This window comes from Nothobranchius furzeri, chromosome 17 (assembly GCF_043380555.1).
Source record: "Nothobranchius furzeri strain GRZ-AD chromosome 17, NfurGRZ-RIMD1, whole genome shotgun sequence".
In the NCBI taxonomy this organism is placed as follows: Eukaryota; Metazoa; Chordata; class Actinopteri; order Cyprinodontiformes; family Nothobranchiidae; genus Nothobranchius; species Nothobranchius furzeri.
This window is the reverse complement of record NC_091757.1, coordinates 46,831,953-46,857,428: the sequence shown is the minus strand read 5'-3', so window position 1 is coordinate 46,857,428 and position 25,476 is coordinate 46,831,953. Positions and strand designations below refer to the sequence as shown.

Below are 25,476 nucleotides of genomic sequence, written 5' to 3'. Positions count from 1 at the left end.
CGACAAAATTGACCTTGACCTTTAACCTAGACATTGTTCATCTATTTTTATTCTTACTATACATGCAGCTTTAAGTCAACTAAAATCCAAATAGACCCATTATAAAACATAGCTAACCTCTACAGAAATTGTATAAATTCATCACAACTTGTACATCAAGCAGAATCTAATTTATAAAGCTTTACTTTTTAAAAATATTCAAGAACATCAGGGGAAAGGTGCAGATTCAGAATCCTTATTCCACTTCTAACAGATAAATGCTTTTATGCTTGTTTCACATTTCATCAGTAATGACTAATAAAACTGAATAACCTTAGTAATATTGTTTCCAAACGTATCAAACTTTTTAATTTTTTTTTTCAAAATGTCTACCTTTTTCATCTGTCTGAATATCAGACACAATCAATAAAATCCAGTGTAAATAATGAGCACCCATCAAGAAATTACAGAGACAGGTAGGTCAGAGCTCAAACTGCTCAGAACTTTATTTAGAGAGAAATAAGGGTTAAAATTAAATTAAAATATAAAATTTGGTTGGGCAGGGTTGTTGTGAAAAAGGGAAGGTGTCCACACAAGTAGAGCAAGCAGCGTCCAGAAGAAAAGGGAGGAGAAACCAAGGAGGGGATAAAGGTTCAAAGGAGATGAATCTGGCCATTCAAGAAGTCGTGTATAAAAAAAAAGACAAATGCAGTTAGTTTTTATAAACCCCACCCCCATCTGAAGTGTCCTCATATGCAATCAGTGCCACTGCTCTCTTTTTCTGGTTTCTTCCAGTTAAATCTGACACTTTCTAGTCTGCGCCCTCCGCACTGTTATCCCATTCTATATTAATGTAACATCTTTTTCTGCACTTTTGAAAAAAGTAAACAAAAAGTCCTTCAAAAATAAAATGCAGCAACCACATTTCATGTTCTACTATTACATATACAGTATATATATATTTATATATATAAATACATACATAAATATCTTACATGTACAACCAAATTTGAAGAGGGGAGAGAGAGAGAACCCAAAGGACTTATGAGGACATGGGGAGGTGGGGAGAGCAGGGATGCTCATTGTAAGGGTAGTGTGTCTGTTTGCTTTTTGTTTTCATGTTTTAGCTTTACACACTCGCGCTCATGCACACACACACACACACACACAGCCTTTTGGGGGAGGGAAATGGGAAGCATTCCTCAGTTTGCCCAGTATGGGGAGCTGCCGTAGCTGGACTTGCTGCCCTGGGTTTTCTGCTGCAAACTGTTGGACTGACTGCGCTGACCAGGACCGCCCTGCAATAAAGCAAATTTGTGTCAAGCTTTAGACTATTCAAGACATCTATAAGACTGCTAATCTCTTCTCATGACGCAGACTGTATCAGCTTGTGTTTACCTGTCCATCCTGTGTGAGGTGGTGGTGCAACAGTTGGGAGTGGGGTTGTTGGTGAGGAGGGAGGATGTGGAGGAAGGGAGCAGGGGCATAGCCAGGTGCACCTGCAGGGTTCATGGGCCCGGTTCCCCCCAGAGCTGAAGGCAGGCTGAAGGGAGGTGGTGTCCCTGTGTGGAAGCCCTGCTTCTCAAATGACTGAGGAATTAAAAAACAGGGGAAATGTTTAAAATAAAACTTGCAGTATAATGGATAAATACTGAGCTATGTATACTTTTTAAAATATTTTTTTTCCTGTAAAAAGCCTGCTTTGTATTAAAACGATCTCAAAAGTATTCAAGCCATTTCATTTTTGTTTAATCTTTTTCATGAAACTAAGTTTTTCAGTCGCATCTCTTATCTGAGTGTTTCAAACATTTTATTAGGCGAATATGTAATGCTGTGATGAGATTATTAGTTTATAAATAACGGTTCTCAAATTTGGGCAACTTACAAAATAATGGGTTATTTTTTCACATAGCATGCTGTAAATACACAGTCCTATTCATTTTCTTTAGATTTACCCGCCCACCCCAAAAAAAGAGAAATAAAAGTGCTACCATCCTTCTATCATTAAATAATTTCTAATAGCAGAAAACACACCTGTGTTTTACTGTAAATTGAACCTCCCATGTCAGGAACTCCACCACCAGTGCCCGATCCCGACAATCCTGCTGCTAGCAGTGAAACAAAAAAAAAAAAAAAAAAAAAAAGCAGACAGAAACAGAAAGGACAAATAAGTTATACTGGAATTAGGATGTATGAAGGAACATCAAAAAGGCCAAACAAGAATGAGGTGAGGGATCAAGACATTAATAGAAAATAAATGTCAGTAGTCACTCCGCTGCAGACATGTGAAATATAGACATAACATGTCTGTTTTAGTATTAGTCATGAGTGCCAGCCAGAAGGAAGAAGCATATTAAGTGGGAAGCTGCAGAGGCATATGTCTTAAGTTTTTCCTTCTCCTCTATATCCACAAAGATGTAGATTTACATGCATGCACACACACAGCTATCCTTGGTTAACACCCAACTGTAAAATTATCTGTTATTGTTAGTAAATCCATTTTCCCCACTGGAAGAAAACAATACAACCCTGTTGTTTCTGCATGGAAGTGTTTGTGTACCTTTCCCTGGGCCGCTGCCTGCAGACTTGGCCTGTGACTGGGCAGAGCCTCCGTACCCTGCCTTACTGTATTCCCCACCATGGGCTTGAGACAGGTCATCAAAGGCTGAAGGAGGAGGAAGAGCACAAAACAGAAGGAGAGGTGGAACGAGGAAGAGGAGCAACAGATTGGCAGTTGTGTATATTAAGCTGTGTCCAACCTTAGCAGGGGATTTTAGCTGTGCAAGCAGCATAAGCAGGAAAAAACAGGCCTGACGCCACAAACACATGCAGCACCTTTTCCCTCTTTTTTAAAAATCATCTTAACACAAACTTTGAGCCAAGAACTGTGTAAGGTTTCTACTGCGGTCACTAGAGTTCAAACACATGACATTTCAAATCAGTAAAACCAGTTTATTTGTTCTACTTCTTATAATTGATTTAGGATTTCACATCAAGTCTGGAGAAATTGGGCTTTTTAAAGCAACTGAAAACAAAATAATGTCCTAGACTCACCGGCACCATAAGCGTGCTGTCCATAGCTGGGTTGATGTTGGTGGTACTGACTGGAGGGGTTGGCCAGTCCCATTGCAGGCTGTTTGGCTGAAGCTGGAGGCACAAAAACCGTAGGACCATACTGGAAGGCTGAGGGGACTCCAGGCATGCCAGTGTAGTATGGCAGACCTTTGAAGAAGTCAGTTAGGGGAACAAAGTAGAGTTACGTTACTATAGTTAACAGAATTTATACATTAGAGCTGTTCACACATTTGTTCTCAGTATTGGCTTGCTTTTACCACCCCCTAGTGTTCGTTTGTAGAACCAAAAGCAAAACCTGGGCAAAACATCTTGCTGTGCGTTCGTCTTTTTAACACCTTAATCTAACTGCTGAAATGTCTCACCAACCTTCCTTAGTGTCTACAGTAGTGATTCATCACTCAATTAAACCAATCAGCTGTGCTCACGATCTAAAACATGCAGGAAACGAGCTGGAAGCAGACCGCAGCGCTGCCAGGCATATCAGATCAATTTCCAGAGTCCGTTTGAAGTTGCAAGTGGAATATTCTGGCCACAGGGGGTGATGGGGGCTGGGTGGCCTTTGATTAACCCTGTAAAAGGTCATTTCAGCACATATTGCCCAAAAAAATATGAAAAAAGTTGCTAAAGTATGCCTTTAAATTAGGAGGACGAGTGAAGCTGTAATAGGAGAATGGGTTTGATGATTTAATCGGAAACTAAATTGAACCCCCTTATTTTATACAAACTGATTCGCCTTACCAGTGTATCCATAACCAGGTGGTATTGGAGGATTGAGGAAGGCCTGATTTTGTGTTTGCTGACCCTGATTCTGACTCAGCCCTTGGCCTGGAGTCCCTGTCTGCTGTGTCTGTTGGGGCTGGGACTGCACCCCCGCAGTGGACAGGCTTGTTGGCGGTGCTGGGGATGAAGAGTCGTTCCTGCCAAACTTAGTTGCCTCGCCTGGACAGAAAATTTTATACAGTTCTTTCTATGACCATTTCTTATTTTATCAACATTCCATTTTAAAAGTGAAGAAAAACAATATTGACAGAAAGCAAAAATGTCAAGACAGGTGAACTACAGCTTTACATAATACTGTGTCAAATACAAAGCTTTGGTCACCAGAATATGGATTATTGGCCAGGCCTTCTCTTCCAGGCATAGTAGCACCAGGGAATGTAACACCATAGTAGTCATGCTTGAGAAAGAGGAAAAAGACAGTTACACTAGTGGCACAGGCAGCTAAAATAGATTTTACACAAAAATACCCACATATATAAGATGCACATTTGACAAATACAATAAACCTCATGATTGTTTTTTAACAGTTCTGCCCACCACACCTTGTTTTGAATAGTGTAAATAAGTAGTGAATGACACGGGATGTTCGATCACGTTTATTTGCTCCCGATCAGAGTCATTTAATTTTAAGAATCTGCCGACACCGAGTGCTGATCCTTTACTTTAGAAATGCATTAGGAAAAAAAGGAGAACACACCAGAGTTGTCCTTTAAGTTATTTTGAATCAATAATGTCTTTCTTCCTGTATTTACATAATTTCTTCAGTTGTTTTGCCATAAAACATCACTTGTTTAGGAAGTACATTAATAAGAAACATATTATTAACAGGGTATCTGCAGGTTTATGGGAGCCAAATTTAAGACTTTTTAAGACCTTTTTAAGGCCACTTTGACCAAATTTAAGCTATTTTTTTAAATTTAATTTCTGCTATAATTTCCAGCTATTGCCTGGGACCGGTGCTAACCACGTCGCGAACGTGGGATTAATCATCCAGTTACCATTAAACTTGCACTTCTCCACGGCACAAGCTCCCACTAGCTTAACCAGCTAATGTGCTCATCTAAAAATAGTCCCCTTTCACAACCAACGTGAATGTGTACAGTTCCGCTTACGCCAACATCACACACAAAAAATGCTGAAGACTAACTAGAAATTCACAAAAATGAATAAAATAATCTAGTTTAATGGGTCTTTGGTAATTTAAGACCTTTGGAAACCGTATTTAAGGATTATTTGTAATTTTTAAGGATTTTCAAGGCCTTAAATTTGAAAAAGTAAATTTAAGACTTTTTAAGACTTTTTAAGGACCCGCGGATACCTTGTATTAAGAATATATGTAAAAGTAAATTGTCATTTACCATTTCAATTAATAAGAAATGTGTTCATATTTTTTAAAAATGGGAAAGTATCCTTGTCACTCGTATTTTAAATCGTGTACTGTGTGCGGCTGTTTTCAGCGACAGGGATGACACAGCACATGACAGTTACCAGCAGAGTAACCTTTTTCTACTAAACACCTGTAGAGCTGCTGCGTCTTTGAAAGTAGGAAGAGAAAGCAGATCATATCGCGACAGAACAAGACTGCAGAACCCGACGTTTACAATCACAGACACTCATCCAGTGTGATATACTGCTATCTTGGCATTTTTGCGGTCCATGGACAATTTTTTGGTTTCTTAATGTATTTTTTTGTGTCGGCTGGCTTAGCTGAATTGCTGCAGCAAACTGAGCAGTGTCAGTTTTTTTAAGGTGACGCATCAGTGTTGAATGCAGCACTACCTTTTCCACCTTGTTAAATGCCCAGCTTGCACACATTACACATGTTTATTACACTCCCTTTGCTGTTCTTTTACAAATACATCCATAATACAGACATTGTCTCTCTCAAGGTGGCACCTATGCTCTGTGTTAGCCAACTGCTACGTTATGGTGCACAATACCCGGGCTACCTTAAATTGTAAGATTAACGGTGTTGTCTGTGAAACAAAGAATATTGATGCCATTGTTTTTCCGTTTGAAAATCCATATCTCAGGATGAATTTAAAAAGTAATGTTTGTTGTATTAAACGGTTAAATAAGATTTTTTTTCCCCACCGATTCAGATTTCCTGCAAATAGAGCAGATCGGAGCATCCCTAGAAATGACTAAAATGTTTGGTTATGAGAAAATAAAACAACTTTAAAAATCAATGCTATGATGCGTAATGAGATTTAAAAAAAAAAAGAGCTGAAGCGGTGCACCTGTATATTAAAACAGACTTACCAAGGGGAGACGAGACTGCAGCATTTGCAAGTCTTCATATCCGTAGATCTGCTGTTAAAGACGAGAGCAAATTTAATTAATAACAAAGATTTAGATCGCTTAGGTGACTAAATTGAAGCTCATGTAACAAATATCAATTAATTTAATCTCGCAATTCAAATGAATACAGATAAACAATTTAGATAGGATGAATGCCAGCTCTGTTTTAAGTTGCTTTAATTTCAGTTCAGTGAAATAATTATGAAAGCTCAAAAAAGGAAATCAAGTTGAAAGATCCATATAAAAATGTCTATGTGGAAGCACAAGGCAATAGTTTCCGATCATTCACAAAAACTAGTAAATAAATGATTAAAGCACTGATGATTACCGGATATGCAGGAAGCAAGCCACCAGGGCCCATAATGTACTGGCTGGCTAGGAGAGGTGGCACACCTTGGGCCAAGTTGGGAGGAGCTTTACCTGAGGAAGAAGAGAAATACACATGTTGTTTTGTGGCTCAATATTTAGTGCAGTCAGAATAATATATTTGGATCATAGCAGTGTTTGCTGATTGTGAAAAAAGAAACCGTATAACGAGAGAGAGAGAGAGAGAGAGAGAGAGAGAGAGAGAGAGAGAGAGAGAGATAGAGAGAGAGAGAGACAGAGACAGAGAGAGAGATTCTTTTGTTATATTCATTTATTTTGGTAAGCACGATAGTACCTGATGTTGCGGTGAGTTGGGGCGCTGTGCGGCTGCCTGCAGCTGAGACTGTTGTGTTTGTGCCATTTGAAGTTAGCCCTGGTCCTCCAGATTGGTGCACACCATTGGTGGACGAGTTACTGACACTTGGAGGAGCACCAGGATTCACAACTTGGCTGGATGATGTTGAAATGGCATAGAGGTTGTTGTTGCTCTCCTCAGCCATCTGACGTTAGAAAAATCAGTCAGGGAAGATCTCATCAAAAACAAGCCTAGATCATGACCATTACACAAACAACCATATATAATAAAACTGCAACAACAAAATGCTAAAGTGTGTGTGTGTGTGTGTGTGTGTGTGTAAAACTTACAGAATGAGAGGAACTGGGGGAGAGGGTCGATCCAGATGAGTGAGTACTGCTCACATGACTACAAAGACAAAAAATTCTGTCAGCCACAAGTTAAAATCATAAGAAAAGCAAGATTATGAAGAAAGGAGATTCAGCAAAAAATATTTCCACATTACATGATTGAGATATGTGCTTGTAAACATCATTATCTCCAGGATAAGTGTCATAGAATGAATGAGCCATCCATCCCTTACCTGTTCATTGAAGGAACAGGTGTTGAGTGGGAGGGTGTGGCTGCAGGAGAGGGGATATGATGGCCTGAGCCACTGTCATTTGTCATAACAGACTCTGTTTTTATCGTTCGGGAGGACGCTGTAAAAACATGAGATTGAGTGGTCAATAGCTAATTTAAATATCAGTGCACAAACAAATTACTGAATTTTACACAACAATAATGTAGTCACTAAAATAAATAAGCCATAAATGAAAATCCTAGCAGTAATACAGTTGCTTAAGTTAACATATCATTAAATAAGCCTAGAGAATAAAGTCAATTTTACTGTTTCAGTTACTGGGGAGTGTCAACCATAGTAGGGGTGGGCGATGGGACGAATTATTCGACTATCGGCGATGGGCCAAGCCATCATGGCTGTTTTTTACAAGAGGTGATTTGTTTGTTTATTTATTTGCCCGTGAGTTAGTTTGGTAATGGCAAATATTTTACACGTTACACACAGAGAACATTGCAGAGGTAATAATCAACAAAAGATCTCCATCAGCGCATCTGAACATTATCTCACACGTTCTCCGCCTCTCGCTGCTGAAAGTGTGCGCAAGCAGTGCGCTGAAGAGGAGCTCGGAGAGCGTCTGCTGCACTCGACATTGTGCACAAGAGCGCAAGGTCGAGTGGAAAGCGGAAACCCTTCTGTCTTTCAGAGAGTCTGGCAGACTTCTGGCCATTTCATTTGGAAAACATTTTCCTGATTTTAAAACTTGGGCTAAAGTAGTTCTCGTTATTCAGCACCCTACTTGAATCTTGTTTATGTTTATGTGCTTAGCAGACGCTTTTACCCAAAGCGACTTACAATTTATTTTAACCTATAGGTCATGTTGTGATCTGTGGGGGAAACCGGAGTACCCGGAGAAAACCCACGCAACTCCACGCAGAAAGGCCGCAGCAGAGTTTCAAACCTGCGACCTTCGTGTTGCGAGGCAACAGTGCTAACCACTGCGCCACCATGCGTACCGTTACACTCATAGTATTGAATAATTATGATTTTAAAAATGAAAGTGGTGGGATAAATGCATCGTGCAACCTCTGGCTGTGAGCAAATGATCCCACCTCAGAGTGCATCCAAATCAGGTTCAAATGCAGCAGCACTTCCTACCCAAACTCAAAAGAATGAAACCCAGTATCCTTTGTTCAGAGAAAAGAGAAAAAAAAAAAACAACATTTTGCTTAAACAAAAAATGACACAATAGTGGGTAACACCGGGAAACAAAAACAAGGCTTCTTTTTAACACTTTAGCTGTGTTTAATATGAACCGCTTACGTCACTCTACCAAACAACAAATACAAAATTATTCAAAAAGAAAAATCTACATTTCTCTACCAGCAAATATATGCGCTGCGCTTCTATTAAAAAAAAATCACTGTTTGGACTTCTGTATTCACAAATCATTCATGCCTTTCTAACATTTAAACACTGTGATTGTTGCTTTTTATTTTATTTTATTTTTTTAAATAAAGGACAGATTTATAAGAGGTATCTCTTCATTCTGCTCCTTTTCATTCTTGGTTGTGTTATCCGCTTGTTTTGTGTTTTCTGTTTATATATATATATATATATATATATATATATATATATATATATATATATATATATATATATATATATATATATATATATGTATATATATATCTCTCTGAATGAAATAAAGTTAACTTCAAAAAAATGTGACATCATGACGTAACATGCCTGAATTAATCGCCCATGGTCATTTATTGGACTGACAATTGGCGGTGTGAAAAAATCATACATATCACTCAACTCTAATCCATAGCTCATATTACTACAAAGTCACTCACAACAAAAGCATGATGAGGAAGGCAGGAGATTCAGCAAAAATGTTTCCACATTACAGGATTAAGATATGTGCTTGTAACCATCATCATCTCCAGGATATATTTCACAGAAGGAGTGAGCTAGAACTGATAAAAGTACTTACTTTCCTGTGTGCCCTGCGTCTTCATGCCACTGTAGCCATTCTAAAAAAATAAACATTTAAAGTTGCACATTTCATCGTTTATATGTAAATAATCCATTTGACAATAAGTTGAGTAATCCATTTGATAATAAGCATGTCATTTGGGATACTTAATCATACGAGGGGAAAAAAAGGTATTTTTACCGTCAGAGGGGCATTAGCAGTTGATGGAACATCTTTGCTCTGTGAGAAACCAAGATGGGATGGCAGGGACCTCGGGCCACTGTTCTCCATGCGACTGGTTGTAGCAGGGACAGAGGAGGATGAGGGAGTTGCTGCTGCGCTGGGGAGACCAAGAGAGGGGGAAGGTGTAGCACTGGGTAAGCCCAAAGATGGTGATGGGAAGTTGCCATCCGATACAGCTGAGGGTACGCTGCTCATGTGTTCACTGTTTAAAGGACCAAGAAAAAACAGCAGAGACAACACCCTTAGAGGGTTAAGCATGACATTTGTCTAGTAGGGCTGCAACTAACGACTATTTTAATAGTCGACCAGTCACAGACTATTGAAACGATTAGTCGACTAATCGGATAATTATTAATTTTTTCTTAAAGGGACTTTTCAGAGTTTTGATTTTTTTATGCTCGAGATTGCCCCTTCAGGTCAAAAGTGTAACGGCAGCTTCAATAGGAGGCTCGTGCACGAGGCGCGCATGCTGTACGTGCACACTCCTTAACAAAAATAAAAGCTGAGACAGTCCCTTGTGTGTGTGTGTGTGGCCCAGAGGACAGAGGACAGGAGAACGCGCAGCTAATTAATGAAATAATTTGGTTCTGTACCTTTCTCTTCAGCACAGCTGACAAAGGTTTATGATGGGTCAGTCCTCCTGCATGCTCAGATCATTCCCTTCCCCTGCTTGAAAAATTGTTCCAAAATGAAAGTTGAACCCACATCTTTTTATATCTGAATTCAATGCCGTTCGGCGAGTCTCAAATAAAAATTTGGGCATCTTACTGTAAAAATATATATCATTAATGTAAAAGAGAAACTCTAAAACAACTATGTTCACATCTAGAATCGAACCCGGGTCTTATGCATGAAAGCCCGAAGCCTCACTAGGCGAGCTAAAGTGCCAGTGGCGTTTCCTGTATCTGTAACATTTTTATGCTTGATGACAGCTGAAACAACATTCAAAGAACAGTTCGGAGGGCTATGCCTGAGCGTGAACGCGCATGAAGCAGCCTGCTCGACCAGAGCAGCTCTCTTTTTCTGTGATTTTACAGAAAAACAGGCAATCACAGTAAAAGTGCCAGGGCTCATTCTACAGGACCAGGGCATTGCAGGAGAATGTATGAAGACATTTATTATTTCTATACATGTTTTGGCTGTCAAACTTCCATAATGCCCCTTTAAATTTAGCATGGGATTGCTTTGATTATGTGAAAAATTATAACAAACACAAGAAAGATGGGTACTTCAATGGAAAATGCATATTCTATTGAACTTTGCTGCTGATAGACCAATTCATACTAAAAGTAAATAAAAATGTCCTGTCTTAACACCAATTAGGCACAGTGCTCAGTCAGTATAAACATAAATGCATAAATAAAATTAAAATACTTTTGTCAGGCACAGTCAGGTATAACATTAAATCTTTTTTAAAAGCGAAAATATGTTTAAAAAAATGTACAATGTACATCCAATACAAAATGTATTGGCTTTCGTGTTATTTAAATCTTACCGAGGTGAGTCAGACTCTTGTTTCATTCAACTGTCCTAAGTGCTTTCTCTTTAAGTGTTCATGCATCACCGAGGTGCTGCCGTGATATGCAAGGACTGCTTTGCAAATAATGCAGGTAGGGTTGGGCATCGTTTGATTTTGAACGATTCCGATTCCTTGGTTCGATCCCAGTTCCTATCGATTCCCGATTCAGATTCTTTCAAGACATGACATGTTTTAAATGAGCTATCTAACCACAGGTCCTACTTGATAAAATAATCTTAACTTCAACATGAATTTTGATTCTATGAACAATAACATCACCTTCATTTAGACAAAAACATGTTTTGGAGAGAAAAAAAAGAAAAAGACTTGCAGCACAACCAGTGTGTTTGTTTCTGACCACAACGAAAGTCTGGAAGAAGCCTCTGGGATGAGAGGCTAAATGTCTCCAACATATCCAGAAACATCCAGCTGTTTTCAGCTAAAACTCTCAGGATGATCATGTCCAGGATGACTGACAACCTAAACCTCCATGCTGCAGCAGCGTTCAGTCAGAACAGAAAGTGAAACTTAAATGTAGCTGCTGTCAGTAACAATCTAACAGACTTTAAATATTAAAACTCTCAACAGAAATAGTTAAAAAAAGGAAATTAAAATGTTCACAACTTTGTGTGTGATTTATTATTATTTTAATTATTTATTGTGGCAGAAGCTGGTGTGCTCCACCACAGAGAAGCTTCACAAGCATGATGACTTCAATTATTCTACAGGTTATTGTTCAGCCTTCTGAGACACACACGCACGCGCGCACACACACACACACACACACACACACACACACACACACACACACAAACACACACACGTTGGTGAGCGACTGCATCTGACTGCTGACGCTCCGTGTGTTTTTATTTCTGCAGTGAGACAAACCCACCTCACACTGTCCAGAGTTTGTTCTTTAAAGCTTCTATTAAATCCACCATGTTGATGTATTTAACAAGTTTCCTCTACGCTGCAGGAGTTAAAGTTTACAGTACGGAGTAAAAGTTCGGCAGACGAGTTTGTTTATATTTGGCTGCTGCGCGCCGGGTGGGGGGAGGGGGGACTCCCTCTGCACACAGACAGCTGGTGTGATCAGCTCTGAAAAGCGTTGATCACAATTTGCAGATCAAGTTTATTTTTCACGGGGATCGGCCACGGATTCCTCTTCCGTCTGCATTCTAGGAATCGAAACTAGGAATCAAAAAAAAAAAAAAACAACTCTTGAACGATTCCGGGAAAAACCAACCGTTGGAACCGGTTCCAATCGATGCCCAACTCTAAATGCAGGTAATCTTTTTATTTGCCGAATCCAGGCTAAAATGCTCCCAAACTTTAGATGTTTTGGTACGCGTAGCTGCTGTATTGGACGCCGCCATTTCTGTTAGTTGACGCTCAGCAGAGAAGCTACCGCGCATGTGCGACTCTCGGTAGAGATTGTAATGAAGTGAGATGCCTCACTGGATCAGAAAAAACACGTCTGGCGACAACGTCGACAATGAAATTCAATGTTGACTATTTTTACTGTCGATATTTGTTGACGTTGACGAATCGTTGCAGCCCTATTGTCTAGCAAACTCTGATACCCATTTCTCATGTCTGCACATTCCTAAATGTTTTAAATGCAATCAAAGTTACAAAATACCAAACACAAAATAAAACACACACAAGCACATACCTCACAGCTCCAGGTTTGGGGAATATGCTGCTCTGAGGCTGCTGCGAGGGAACAGCTGCAGGAGTTGGTATATTTGTCTGGACCAGAGCGGGAGGGTGTTCTCTGGACGGCTCAGTCTGGGACATGTCCCCTGCACCAGCTTCAGATCCAAAGTCAAGAGCTCCAAACTGAACATTCAGACCAGGAATATCTGCAGAGCCTGGCATCTCCACAGCTGAGGATGGAATCTGAAGTAGACAGCATAAATAAGAACAGACTCATTAGAAAGAAACATTGCAAAAGTAGAAATCCTGTAATAAAAGCTGCATGTTCTGTACTTATGTTTAAGACAGTGAGCATATGGTGAGCATTTAGGAGCTAGATGACACTCAAACGTGTCCCTAACACACTGGATTTCTTGATGGCATTAAAGAAAATTATTATTATGACCTCAAATGACTACAAACCCTTACAGCTAATATTATCTGTCTACAAATTGTGTTATTTTTTAAAAGAAGTCACCAGAACATACCTTTGATGGAGGAGGTGCTCTACGTTTCTGTGTCTTTAATTGTCGTTGTGGGACTTCAGCCACAGGAAGCTCCAGACCTGAAAGTTTGCCTCCAGGAGAAGATCCATCTCTTACAGATGGAATGGAGGACTCATGGCCTGAAATTTAGGACAATTAGTTCAGTTAGAATTAGGGCTGGATGATAAATCAATAATTATATATATCTATGAATAGACATGTGGTGCGATGGAAAAAAAAATTGTACATTCTTTTTAACGTATTTTCGCTTTTAAAAAAAAAGAGATTTTATGTTATGCCTGACTGTGCCTGACAAAAGTATTTTAACTTTATTTATGCATTTATGTTTATACTGACTGAGCACTGTGCCTAACTGGTGTAAAGTCAGGACATTTTTATTTACTTTTAGTATGAATTGGTCTATCAGCAACAAAGTTCAATAAAATATGCATTTTCCATTGAAGTACCCATCTTTCTTGTGTTTTTCATTTTTCACATAAAGCAATCCCATGCCAAATTTAAGAAAAATTTAATAATTATCCGATAAGTCGACTAATCGTTTCAATAGTCTGTGACTGGTCGACTATTAAAATAGTCGTTAGTTGCAGCCCTAGCGCTACAGAAAAGTGAGAAAATGAGTGAAAACAGGATGGTATGAAGTCATTTCCTGTCATGTTTGTAAATATCATTAAATATTGTGAATAATGTGCTGCAGTTTAACCTTAATTTGAAGAAAATCATGAATTAAAACAGAAATATCAATTTCTGCTAGAAAAAGGAACACAATTCCATCATTTTCTGAAATCATCCAGTCCCAGAAAAATAAAGATGTTTAAATAAAATATTGAAATTAAGTCAGTTTTTGTCTGCTCTTTATTGAAAGTAGTTAATTAACGAATAGCATAAAATAGCAGGGCCACACTTAAAATATATTTCCTACGGTTTCTTTTAAAAAAAAAATTCCTGCCCTAGTTAAGATTGTAAATTAGTATCCCACCACAAGGGTCAGATGATTATTAAAGTGCATTTTGACAGGCCAAAAACTGGTCAGAATCGTTCATGCATTTTCAGCAGAAGCAGGATAATAAGAGCAGAAGTGTGTCTCAGTATGTGGCTACTGGCTAAAGTTAAAAATTTTTATTTATAACTTCAATAAAGCTAAACATTTGTGTCATAGCATTTTCCAAAGAATGCCATGCGTTCATATACTTTGACAACGTTCTGCAGATGTACCTGGTGGTGTAGGGACCTGTGGTGCGTGTGTCTGAGACAGACCCAGAGTATCCGTGGTGGTGGTAAGGATGGAGGACTGTTGCTGCCTTTGAGCAAGCTGGCTGAGCACCGCTGATGGCTCTGGTTGAAACTTACTTTCCACTGAAGAACATTGGGTAATCAGTATAATTATGGTTGCCAGTTATTTGTAGTTTTGTTTACATTTTACAACAAACTTACAGGTTTGGGACATAACAGGGCCGTTTTCCACCCTCTGAGCTTTAACATCTGCAGAAGACGAGTGAGCAGGAGCTGGAATTTGGAGTGAAGGTGGACCGGCATCTTTGGAAACACTACTGTTGCTGGTGGTTGCCATCATTTGACCTGTCCTCTGACCAAGCCGAGGCCCATTGAGCTGCTCTGATGTCCGAATGTCAGGAGTTGGTGCCTGCTTAGATGCATTCAGGGACCCAAAACCAGAACCTATGACTGATGACTGAGAGCAAAACATAAACAAAAAACAGACTGAGTGCAAAGGTTCAGCTTTAACTAAAAGCATCTTATACTAGTTCTTGCACTGAGTGTGAACAAGATTATGAATACCAGCGCAGCATGTGCATAGGTGGTGTTAGCTGAGGCAGCATGGGCGTAGCTGTTGGCTGTTGCATGTGCGTAGCTGTGTGCTGCAGCACGTCCGTTGTGATGGGAATTAGTGAAAACCAGGCTTTGGCCCAAATCCTCTGCTGAGGGACCATCGACTATCGCTCCCAAGTCAGAATCCATAGCACCTCCTACAGTCTTAGGCAGTATGCTGGCCAGATCCACACTGAAAAAAGATCGGAAAGAAGAAAGTTTGAAAAGTTAGGTTTGAAAACAAACAAACTGCCTGGCAGCTTTTCAAGACTATTATAGAGTTAGAAGCTTACTTGTGTCCTGGTGCGATGTGGTTTATTGGAGCAGAAGAGGCAGTGAACACTTTGGTCTCAGACAGCTGTGAGAGGACACCAATTACAGATCATTACTGATCAGTGGCTGCATACTTCCTATACTAAGGTCACTAATGGGCCATTCCCATCTGTACCGGGTCGGCCCGGGCCGGGTAGCGTAGGTTGTTTACATATCTGGGTGGCCTGGTATTTTTCCGGGCCAACCAAGGCTCATTCTCAGCCCTCTTCTCGAGGGGGTCTGCTTCAGGCCGACCAGGGCCAACACACCCACTGCTGACAGCAAATTCACACCTTCCATTAGAGCAAGCCTCTGATTGGTGGGTAGAATCAGCCCACATGGGCTTAAGGCAAGGATGTGTGGAATCAACCGGGCCAGGCTGGGGCCGACTGGGGCTACCCGGCCCGGGTTGACCCGGTACAGATGGGAATGGCCCATAAAAATGCTGACTAACACGACTTGTATGGATAATCATTTTAACGTAACCTAAATGTGATGTTTAAAAATGCAGCAAAAGGTTTGTCAAAATGATCATAGCAAGGTCTTCTAACTTCCTTCATATGAATAAAATCTACTTCCTTACATCCTCATTCCAGTCTTCTGAAGTCCACTCTTCCAGATTACCTCCCCACATTCCTGAGAAACACAAACAGCCATGTCTTGACATAACATCCCTGCATCAATTATACTTCAGTTTCACACTCAGAAATGGGAAATATTGCCTCAAACTTCATTTAAACAAAAGAAGTAGATCATTTAATTTGTGAATTTTAAATAATTTAAGCCAGGGGTGTCCAAACTTTTCAAGATGACGGCCAAAAAAAGTTATGTTTGACATCAATGGGGGGCCACAAGAATGTGATTTCCTTCGTCTTCGTCTTCCTCCGCTTATCCGGTCCGGGTCGCGGGGGCAGCATCCCAATTAGGGAGCTCCAGGCCGTCCTCTCCCCGGCCTTGTCCACCAGCTCCTCCGGCAGGACCCCAAGGCGTTCCCGGACCAGATTGGAGATGCAACCTCTCCAACGTGTCCTGGGTCGACCCGGGGGCCTTCTGCCGGCAGGACATGCCCGAAACACCTCCCCGGGGAGGCGTCCAGGAGGCATCCTGACCAGATGCCCAAACCACCTCAACTGGCTCCTTTCGATCCGGAGGAGCAGCGGTTCTACTCCGAGTCCCTCCCGAATGTCCGAGCTCCTCACCCTATCTCTAAGGCTGAGCCCGGCCACCCTACGGAGGAAACTCATTTCGGCCGCTTGTATCCGCGATCTCGTTCTTTCGGTCATTACCCAAAGCTCATGACCATAGGTGAGGATTGGGACGTAGATCGACCAGTAAATCGAGAGCCTGGCTTTCTGGCTCAGCTCCCTCTTCCCCACGACAGATCGGCTCAGCGTCCGCATCACTGCAGACGCCGAACCAATCCGCCTGTCGATCTCCCGATCCCTCCTACCCTCACTCGTGAACAAGACCCCGAGATACTTAAACTCCTCCACTTGAGGTAGGACCTCTCCCCCGACCCGGAGGTGGCAAGCCACCCTTTTCCGGTCGAGAACCATGGTCTCAGATTTGGAGGTGCTGATCCTCATCCCAGCCGCTTCACATTCGGTCGCGAACCTACCCAGCAAGAGCTGAAGGTCAGAGCTGGATGAAGCTAGGAGGACCACATCATCTGCAAAAAGCAGAGACAAGATTCTCCTGCCACCAAACTCGACACACTCCACACCACGGCTGCGTCTAGAAATTCTGTCCATAAAAGTGATGAACAGAACCGGTGACAAAGGACAGCCCTGGCGGAGTCCAACCCTCACTGGGAACAGGTCCGACTTACTACCGGCTATGCGGACCAAACTCACGCTCCTCTGGTAAAGGGACTGAATGGCCCTTAACAGAAAGCCACCCACCCCATACTCCTGGAGCGTCCCCCACAGGGTGCCCCTGGGGACACGGTCATAAGCCTTCTCCAAATCCACAAAGCACATGTGGATTGGTTGGGCAAACTCCCATGCCCCCTCCATCACCCTTGCAAGGGTATAGAGCTGGTCCACAGTTCCACGGCCAGGACGAAAACCACATTGCTCCTCCTCTATCTGAGATTCAACTATCGATCGGACCCTCCTCTCCAGTACCTTGGCGTAGACCTTTCCAGGGAGGCTGAGGAGTGTGATCCCCCTATAGTTGGAACACACCCTCAGGTCACCCTTCTTAAAGATGGGTACCACCACCCCGGTCTGCCACTCCCTAGGAACTGCCCCCGATGACCACGCAATGTTGGTAGAGACGTGTCAACCATGACAGCCCTACAACATCCATAGCCTTGAGATACCCAGGACGAACCTCATCCGCCCCCGGGGCTCCGCCGCTGTGTAGTTGTTTGACTACCTCAGCAACTTCTGCCCCCGAGATCGGACAGTCCATCCCCAGGCCTCCCAGCTCTGGTTCCTCCTCGGAATGCGCATTGGTGGGATTGAGGAGCTCCTCAAAGTATTCCTTCCACCGTCCGACTATAGCCTCAGTTGACGTCAGCAGCTCCCCATCCCCACTGTAAACAGTGTGAGCGAGTTGCTGCCTTCCTCTCCTGAGGCGCCGGACAGTTTGCCAGAACCTCTTTGGAGCCGATCGATAGTCTTTCTCCATGGCCTCACCAAACTCCTCCCACGCCCGAGATTTTGCCTCGGCAACTGCCACTGCTGCACCCCGCTTGGCTATCCGGTACCTGTCTGCTGCCTCCGGAGACCCACAGACCAGCCACGCCCTGTAGGCCTCCTTCTTCAGCCTGACGGCTCCCCGAACCTCTGGTGTCCACCAGCGGGTACGGGGGTTGCCACCACGACTGGCACCGGCCACCTTACGACCACAGCTAGCAACAGCCGCCTCGACAATCGCAGAGTGGAACAAGGCCCACTCGGACTCAATGTCCCCCACTGCTCTCGGGACGTGGTCAAAGCTCTGCCGGAGGTGGGAGTTGAAGACCGTCTTGACAGGTTCTTCTGCCAGGCGTTCCCAGCAGACCCTCACTATGCGTTTGGGTCTGCCAGGTCTACGCGGCATGTTCCCTTGCCATCTGATCCAACTCACCACCAGGTGGTGATCAGTTGACAGCTCCGCCCCTCTCTTCACTCGGGTGTTGTTAGCCCCGAGACTCTCTGCCTGTGTGTTGGGGTTTACCCCGGGGGACGAGAGGGTAGCTTCCTTGCGCCTTCGGGTCGGGGAACGGGTCCTGACTGTTGTTTGTGCTTATGGGCCAAATATCAGTTCAGAGTACCCACCCTTTTTGGAGTCCCTGGGACGAGTGCTAGATAGTGCTCCATCAGGGGACTCCATTGTCCTGCTGGGGGACTTCAATGCTCACGTGGGCAATGACAGCTTGACCTGGAGGGGTGTGATTGGGAGGAACGGCCCACCTAATCTGAACTCGAGCGGTGTTTTGTTATTGGACTTCTGTTCAAGCCGCAGTTTGGCCATAACGAACACCATGTTCGAACATAAGGATGCCCACCGGTACACTTGGTACCAGGGCAGCCTAGGTCACAGGTCGATGATAGATTTTGTAGTCGTATCATCTGACCTGCGGCCGTATGTTTTGGATGTGATTTCCTTAATTTAAAAAATGCAAACATAATTTTAGATAATTTTTTTATTTGTACTCTTCAAAATAAACCAAAAATAGGCGTATAAGAAAACATCTGAGCAAGTGGCGATCTATATCAACATCCTGTTGGAGTGCCAAAACTCATCATTCTAAAAATTTTGTTTAATTCTGCGTTTCCGTCCACATTCTCTGTTTAGCAGAAATCATAGGACCTAAAAATTGGTGCTACAACATAACGGACTAAAACTAGAATCTCTAAGGCATCTTCTGTTTTGTTATTTTACTAACCAGTCCCCTCAGCAGTTTCATTGCCATCGCCATCCCAGTTCTCCTGCTGAGCTCCAGAGTTTGCAGTGTAGTCAGCAGGATTAAACGTGCTGGAAAAACAGAACGGAATTACATAAGAAGGAATAGAAAGAAGATAAACATATGTCAGTTTTTGATATGAGTCACAAATGTTACCGTAATTTCCTGACTATAAAGCGCACCTGAATATAAGCCGCACCAGCTAATTCTGGGGGAAATTACAGATTGTTCATTTATAAGCCACGCCCAACTATAAGCAGCATGCGATTTAATGCTTAATGCTCCCTTTCCGATCACCTCATGGGTCCCACAGGTAATGTTGTTCGCGTTTCTGTTTACGTTACTCGTCAGCATAAACGGAGCATTCGTTAATCTCCAAAGACGAGCAGTGTCATGGAAATCATTCAGCATTAACCCATAAAACAGAAGAGATCCAGTTACTCGTTCAGTTCAGCTGTGTAAAGTCTAGATGTTCAGTTCTGAGAAGGACTATCATCCCCACAGCTTGCTAGCCATTTCAAACGTGGATCTTGAAGCTTTATGCTAAATACAGTTAGTTTTGGGATGTTTCTTTTTTGTTCATCTGCACAAAGATGTGTTAGATGATCTAAAGTAATGATATCTAAATCCCTAGTTTTTATTTTGTTAGCTTAAATTGTGGAGATACAGTACTGGATAATGGCTGGAGATGGGGATTTTGCCCTCCAGCTTGTGTGGATGCGCAGTTACCTGGATGTAAACAATAACTTTCAATGGGTCTGCAGTGCTCCCCTGGTGACCATTAGCTGTAGAAATATTAACATAGATAAGCCGTACTGTTGTAAGAGCTGCAGGGTCCAAAGCAAGTGAAAAAAGTAGCAGCTTATAGTCTGGAAATTACGGTAATTTATAAACTTTAAAAACAAAGCTCAGAACCCAGTTAAGATTATGTTGAGGTGAAGATTCTTGAAAACGTTCGTACCCCATTCCCTGTGAAGAAAACCTGTTACCAACAGCTGCTCTTCCTCGGCCACGCGTCCCCACTCCTGAAGACAAAAGAAAAGCAGCAGACTTTTACTCATTAAACTCTTAGTAAAGCATCAAGCCGTAGCAGATTAAATCATAAACTAATTATAGCAACACCTGCAACACAATCTAAAGTTGGAACTTGTCAACATAAATTCTGCACACCTGTCTTTAGAATCGCTAGCTCTGCCTTCAAATACATATCCCGAAAATTAATTACATTATAATACACACCTCTGCCTCTCCCTCTGCGTCCACGGTCTGTCCCCCTTTCTCCAGGAACCACATCAAACCCATTCTCCTCTGACCGGCCTAGAATCCAATAGGTAACATAACAAGGGGGCTGTTTTAATGAAATAACTAAAATTTGTTACAACTGGGTCCAAATCCAGTGCTAGTGGTTTTAGTAGGTACAACCAGACATATGAATGCAGTAATTAATAAAAAGAAAGCTGCCCCCCATTACCTTCACGACCTCGGCTGATTCCTCTGCCCCTTCTGTTGGATGCCCCGCGTCCACGACTAGCCTCTCTCTCCCCTCTTTTCTCTCTGTTCTCTTTTATATCTGATGGTCCTCCTTCTTTACCAAGGCTACGCTTCTTCCCCACAGTCTCCCAGGAGTTCTGATGTTAAAAAGTGACGTGAATAAATGTCCGTTAGATATAATCAAATATTGACATTTAAAGCTGCAATATCAAATTTTGAAAACGAATTAGCCCAAAAAATGGTTATGCCTTTTAACATAGTGTAGTTATGAATATATTGTGAAGATTAAAAAATTATAAATTAATCAATAAAGTGTTTCTCTTGCATTTGTTTAAAAACATCTTTCAAAAGTACAAGAACTTCCTGGCACACGTGTCCCCCCCACCTCACCAGACTGGCCAAATGGGCCATGTTCGGGAACTTTTTGAGTACAAGATCAGGGGTAGTTACTCGAAATGGCTCAGTGGAGTAGATGAGCGGAACTTTTGGTTAACTCACATGGACTTGTTGTAATTCACCAAGAAATTAGCTCAGCAGACGACATCCAAAACAATCGCAATTAGTAAAATTAGAATATTTGCTTGTGAAGCAGAATGGAAGCAAAAGAAAATAAGTACCAAGTGTGCAGCTTTAAAATCGCTGTTGCTAAACTCCCAACACCGAAAAACATGGCAGAATTTGCCCACAACAATGTAATTGACAGGGCTTTGTTGTCTCAGAGCACAGTAAAAAATGTTGCTTATTCTTGTCATTGAACGCCACATTTTACATCATGGAGCTGCTAAACTTCTCTGGACTTTGACAGAATAAAACTTTTAATGCTATTAATGTTACTGTGGATGCTTTCTGGTGATGAGCAGTGACATCACTCACTGCAGAAGCAGCCACAATATGCTGACATCTGTGCAAAGTCCTAAAAGAGCTGAATTTCGAGAAAACAGCTGAGAGGACAGGGCCAACATATCTCTCAAATTCCCCATCCCTGCATTTATCCCAAAGTTCCAACAATGGAAACACGTCTAATAACACATTTCGGACCAAAAGCAACTAATGGACCTTCCAGTTGTACATCTTGGCCAACCACCACTCTTCCCTGGGTCCTCCATTTATTACAAACTCACATATTTTGCAAGAGAATACCACTGATGTCAGAGGTTCTTGCCTCAGTAATATAAGAGAAGGAGAAACAGCCAGCTGCTACCACTTCAACTTTGGGGTAAATTACCAGTCCCAAAAAAGAAAAACACCATTTAAAGTCACGGGCAACAAAAGACATTTGGACCTAGAAAAGGCAACTGGTGCACCATTTTTGTTTTCTCCGGCATCGCTGGTTTCCGTTCCGGCAGAAGTGTCTCAGGGAAGACACCCAAGAGGAGACGCGAGTGTTCTGTGACCGTGTTTGCATTTAAAACCTATCTTGTTCTGTAGATTCACTATAACAGCTTTAAATGCTAATTTAAGTCTGTGTAAACATTATGTGCGTGTGTACACCTACTGTGTCAGATGGGCTCTCCAGCAGAAAATTGATGGCTCTGTTTACATCTTCATTGCAGTCATGAAGGGCAACCATGCACTCATCTTGAGTCTTCCCAGTTACCTCAATCAACTGTGTGCAAACACAAAAACACTAAGTGAGATGATAAAGGCCCTAAAGTTTAAAAGTTCCAGGAATAACTCATATCAAAGACAGCCCATTTTTCTAGATTTCTGTGGATGCACAAACCTGTTTGACCTTGTCTTCAAAGTCTGCATCATTGTTGTCATAGATCACTTGAGCTAAACGAATCTGTTCTGCTGTGGCCTGGCAAGCAAAAAGTAACTAGTGAGAAACAAGACCAAGAAATTTGCGGTACTTTATTCATTTTAATCAGTTGCAACTGTTAAAATAAAATTCACTGTGTTTGCACAATCTGGCGATAAACCCAAAATGTTCAACAACAAAAAGTGTAATGATTAATGAAACCCCACCTGTATCTGTTTCTGTGTTGTTTGTGTGGTGGTAGTGGGCAGCGTCTTATCCCGAGTCCCCCGGGTCTGATTGCTGACCACTGAAGTCATCATATACAGTATATACAAAACAAGTATGTACAAAATAGAAAAAAATCTGGAAAAATAAAAATAGAACACTGTCAATCTGTGAAATGCAATGTACCCTAAAACAGTGCGGTGTGCACGTGGAAAGCCAGAGTTGTACATAAACAGATATTCCATGTAAGACTATAACCCCGACTGTCGCCCCCACATCCCCGGTTAAATTTAGCCAGTGAGGGGACTGTTCAGGTTTCATCTTACAGCGCTCACTCTCTTTCCCACAAAAAACACGGTCTGTGTGCCCGAACGTTTACCAGTAGGGGCATGAGCGCTTCAATATTTTTGCTTACCACAGGGTAGCGATATTTAGATTTGTTTAGAAATTAAATACATTGTATCAAACAATAAAATCATCTCGAAAGCCATTATGCGTTGCATCTTACGCAACTATTAATACCATCAAAAACTATTATTTTTACGTATAGCGTACCAGATCGTGCGAGATGGCAGAAACGTCACTAGATTGGCTGACAGGGGAAGAACATAATATTTAGAAAATATATCATTGTGTGTGTAAAACTGAGTGGTATTTGTATAATCGTGATTTAACGCTGCTAGTTACATTTACTTAAGCCATATCTTCGTGAATCATTTTTGGACAGCGCTGCAAAAGTCGCCTGATCGAGAGAAACCCGGGCTAACGCTCACTTAGGGTAACCTAGCTCATGGAGCTAATCGCTCGTCTTTGTTCCGTGTGATTCCCACGCCTTTAATCGCCATGTTATACGAGAAATATTTCAGCAAATGCAACCCAATATTAAGCTGTTAAAGTGCATTAATGGTTTTCTTCACACTTACCAAGATGGACAGAGAAAACCAGGAAACAACCAAACGTCTCTAAAGTGCGATCATACTCCTCTTTGTGTAGCTCGGAAGAAAAGCTAACGTTAGCAACAAGCTAACAACTTAACCGAAACAAAAATACGTCGCGTGGTTCGTTGATACTTAAAACTGGCAGTGTCTATTATTTTTACTATGAACCGAAGGTGTAGGGAATCAAGCAAAACAAATTGGCCCACAAAAGCTTCAACACTTATGAACAACTATATGCTAACAGCCCCGGCATGTGAACGGCCCATCCACAATGCAGTGTTCGCGTAATCATGGAGATACCCACACACAAGCACGCACTCGCCTCGCGAACAGTTAGCCAACAACGAAACAGGGCGAATCGTCTAGTCGGACTTTATTGATACATCTAAAACTTTTAGTAAGGACACGATGTTTTTTTAACAGTTTCAAACGTTATCAGCAAAGTAAATCCGTGTAATTAATTTTACCTGCCAACACGCTTCGCTCAGCCAGCAGGCAGCAGCAGCAGCAGTTGATGTCACGTGATCCACCGCCCCGACGTTAGCCGCTGAGAAGCTGATCCTGCCAGTCAAAATCAGCGAACAGCTCAGGTGGCCTTGACGTGCGCGTTCTCGTGTGTGAGCGTGTTTCCATCTCAGTTAATGACAAGACAACAGGTGTAATATTTCTCCATAAACAATAATATGCATTTGGTCGTGAAACATTTACTTCGTATCTTTATACAGATACATTTCGTCAGATCTTTTTTCAGAACAACAATTGATGTGTTGTCTTTTTCAAGGGTTTCAACCACCACAGTCTGCCGAGTTTAATTTGATAGCTGAGTGGATCAGTTATTTGAAATGTGAACCAGATTGTTGGAGGATAAGTCATGGTACTGCTGAAATCTGCTGAATGCTTGGGTCCGCACATGACCTTTGACCTTACATGGGTCACAAACAGTCATAATGAAAAAGGCCATTCTCAGTGCAGGCTTTGCTCATTTCCTATAACTGCTGTGTTTTGTGGAGAGCCTCCTGACATCATCTCTACATAACAGCCTGGTATGGAAACATTTGTTAGGCCAACAAGAATGAACTACAAAAAACTGGTTAGATCTACTTAAAAATTACCACCAGGAAACCTTTTGTCTCTAGAGGACAATTACACCAGCAAGTGCAAAGCAGCACAGGAAATAATGATGGATCCCACCCATCAACCCATGGATTACTCACTTTCAGTCAGAAGATTGAGCAGCCTCAATGTCTAGACAACAAGTCAAGAGGACCAGCTGTGTGGCTCATGAACTCTGACCCTTAAGCTGTGCTCTGCACTTTGTTTATAACAGCCTAATTTGAAGTGTGTTAGATTATTTTTCTTAAGTCAAATAAATAATTCTAAATTCGAAAAACAGATTTCAGAAAATAAACATTTCATTTAATATTTTAAAATGCCATGAAGCAAATAACATTTTTGATTTCTCTAGAATCATGTTTAAAGTCACACCTAACGAAATTCTTTCTGAACCTGAGATTAATATTGAAATAAAACAAATCAACAAATTGCTATGCACATCTTTCTCTAATGTCTTTATTCCACTCTCAAACAGATGACCACTGACTTGGGGTGGTCCCTTTAAAACTCAAACAGAAAAAAGTCTAAATTAACTTCTTACCAATGATTGGGTCCATTTCCAAATGTCCATTCTCATTTTTAAATAACCAAATATCGTTTTCAGAAAAATCAAATCAAGGTTGGTGCTTTGAAAA

The 25,476-nt window shown here is 41.7% G+C and overlaps 1 protein-coding gene across 7 annotated transcripts; it reads right to left on the bottom strand.

Moving 5' to 3' along the window:
- Positions 1-960: 960 nt before the first annotated feature.
- On the bottom strand, positions 961-24,314 carry LOC107394000 (ubiquitin-associated protein 2). Of its 7 annotated transcripts, none has more exons than XM_015972696.3 (29): positions 24,196-24,314; positions 22,793-22,928; positions 22,548-22,625; positions 22,320-22,430; positions 20,805-20,961; positions 20,573-20,650; positions 20,295-20,358; positions 19,316-19,404; positions 16,022-16,074; positions 15,420-15,484; positions 15,097-15,319; positions 14,734-14,989; positions 14,515-14,655; positions 13,285-13,421; positions 12,774-13,000; positions 9,538-9,781; positions 9,355-9,394; positions 7,380-7,497; positions 7,147-7,204; positions 6,797-7,001; positions 6,464-6,555; positions 6,097-6,147; positions 4,156-4,231; positions 3,793-3,993; positions 3,034-3,201; positions 2,540-2,644; positions 2,014-2,087; positions 1,378-1,569; positions 961-1,277 (listed from the first exon to the last, which is right to left on the bottom strand). In XM_015972696.3, the coding sequence occupies exons 2-29, from the start codon at positions 22,883-22,885 to the stop codon at positions 1,182-1,184; spliced, it is 3,492 nt and encodes a 1,163-aa protein (XP_015828182.1). In that variant the 5' UTR covers positions 22,886-22,928; positions 24,196-24,314; the 3' UTR covers positions 961-1,181. The 7 variants fall into 7 exon arrangements, with proteins under 7 accessions (XP_015828182.1, XP_054587459.1, XP_054587460.1 ...); XM_054731484.2 differs by having other exon boundaries at positions 2,014-2,084; XM_054731485.2 differs by having other exon boundaries at positions 6,097-6,144.
- Between the last annotated feature and the right edge of the window lie 1,162 nt (positions 24,315-25,476).